Here is a 674-nt window from a genome sequence, read left to right on the forward strand (position 1 = left end):
TGTGGTAAGAGATGGTTATTTAAATCGTCCTGCGCGCTTGAGGTATGATTTAAAGTCGATAGTGCAAACATTTTGATTAGCAAGATGATGTTAAGAGCCGCATGTATTGCAAGCTGTAGTTCTGTGTTTGATCCCAATCTGATTCATTCGTCTCGCCTTCTCTGAGACATAATGTCTGCGGAGGGATAAACCTACACCCATTTAAGCTATACAGCGAGAATGCAACGTAAATGTCAGCACATATAGTTAAATATTTTGACAACATTGCTGGCTCTCAACTCGTTCGTTAGGTTGCTGGATTGAGGTAAAACATGCCAGCTTCGGACGCAGTAGCTTAATCATTGCATCGTCTGTCACACCCGAATAATCAAACAGATCACATATTCTGTCTTGAGCAAAAGGCTATATTTTAACGATGCTTCTAAAGTTCAGAAATTATTCTATGTGCTTCAAGAAAGCATGCTTATGGGTACGTATCATTTTATGGTAGCACTTCTTGTTTCAAAGGTACCATGATGAAGTCTCTCTTGGCACGGCTGTACGACGGCTGCGGGACATCGTTACTTAATTAAGGTACAATTGTACAAATAGAAAACCAATATATATAGGGAGTTGATATATTCACTCACTTTTGCTTGTACACCACTTTTTGGTTATATTCACTCACCTGCCCG

General features: G+C 39.8%; 1 protein-coding gene across 1 annotated transcript; it reads right to left on the bottom strand.

Annotated features, from left to right (window-relative positions):
- Nucleotides 1-76: 76 nt before the first annotated feature.
- On the bottom strand, nt 77-558 carry PHALS_01013 (uncharacterized protein; the record flags this gene model as incomplete). The annotated part of the gene is made up of 2 exons (XM_024730793.1): nt 77-191; nt 512-558. 2 exons carry the CDS (start codon nt 556-558, stop codon nt 77-79), a joined length of 162 nt encoding a protein of 53 aa, XP_024581035.1.
- Nucleotides 559-674: the final 116 nt, after the last annotated feature.

This window comes from Plasmopara halstedii (genome assembly GCF_900000015.1).
Source record: "Plasmopara halstedii genome assembly, contig: Scaffold_1286, whole genome shotgun sequence".
NCBI classification, from domain to species: Eukaryota; Oomycota; class Peronosporomycetes; order Peronosporales; family Peronosporaceae; genus Plasmopara; species Plasmopara halstedii.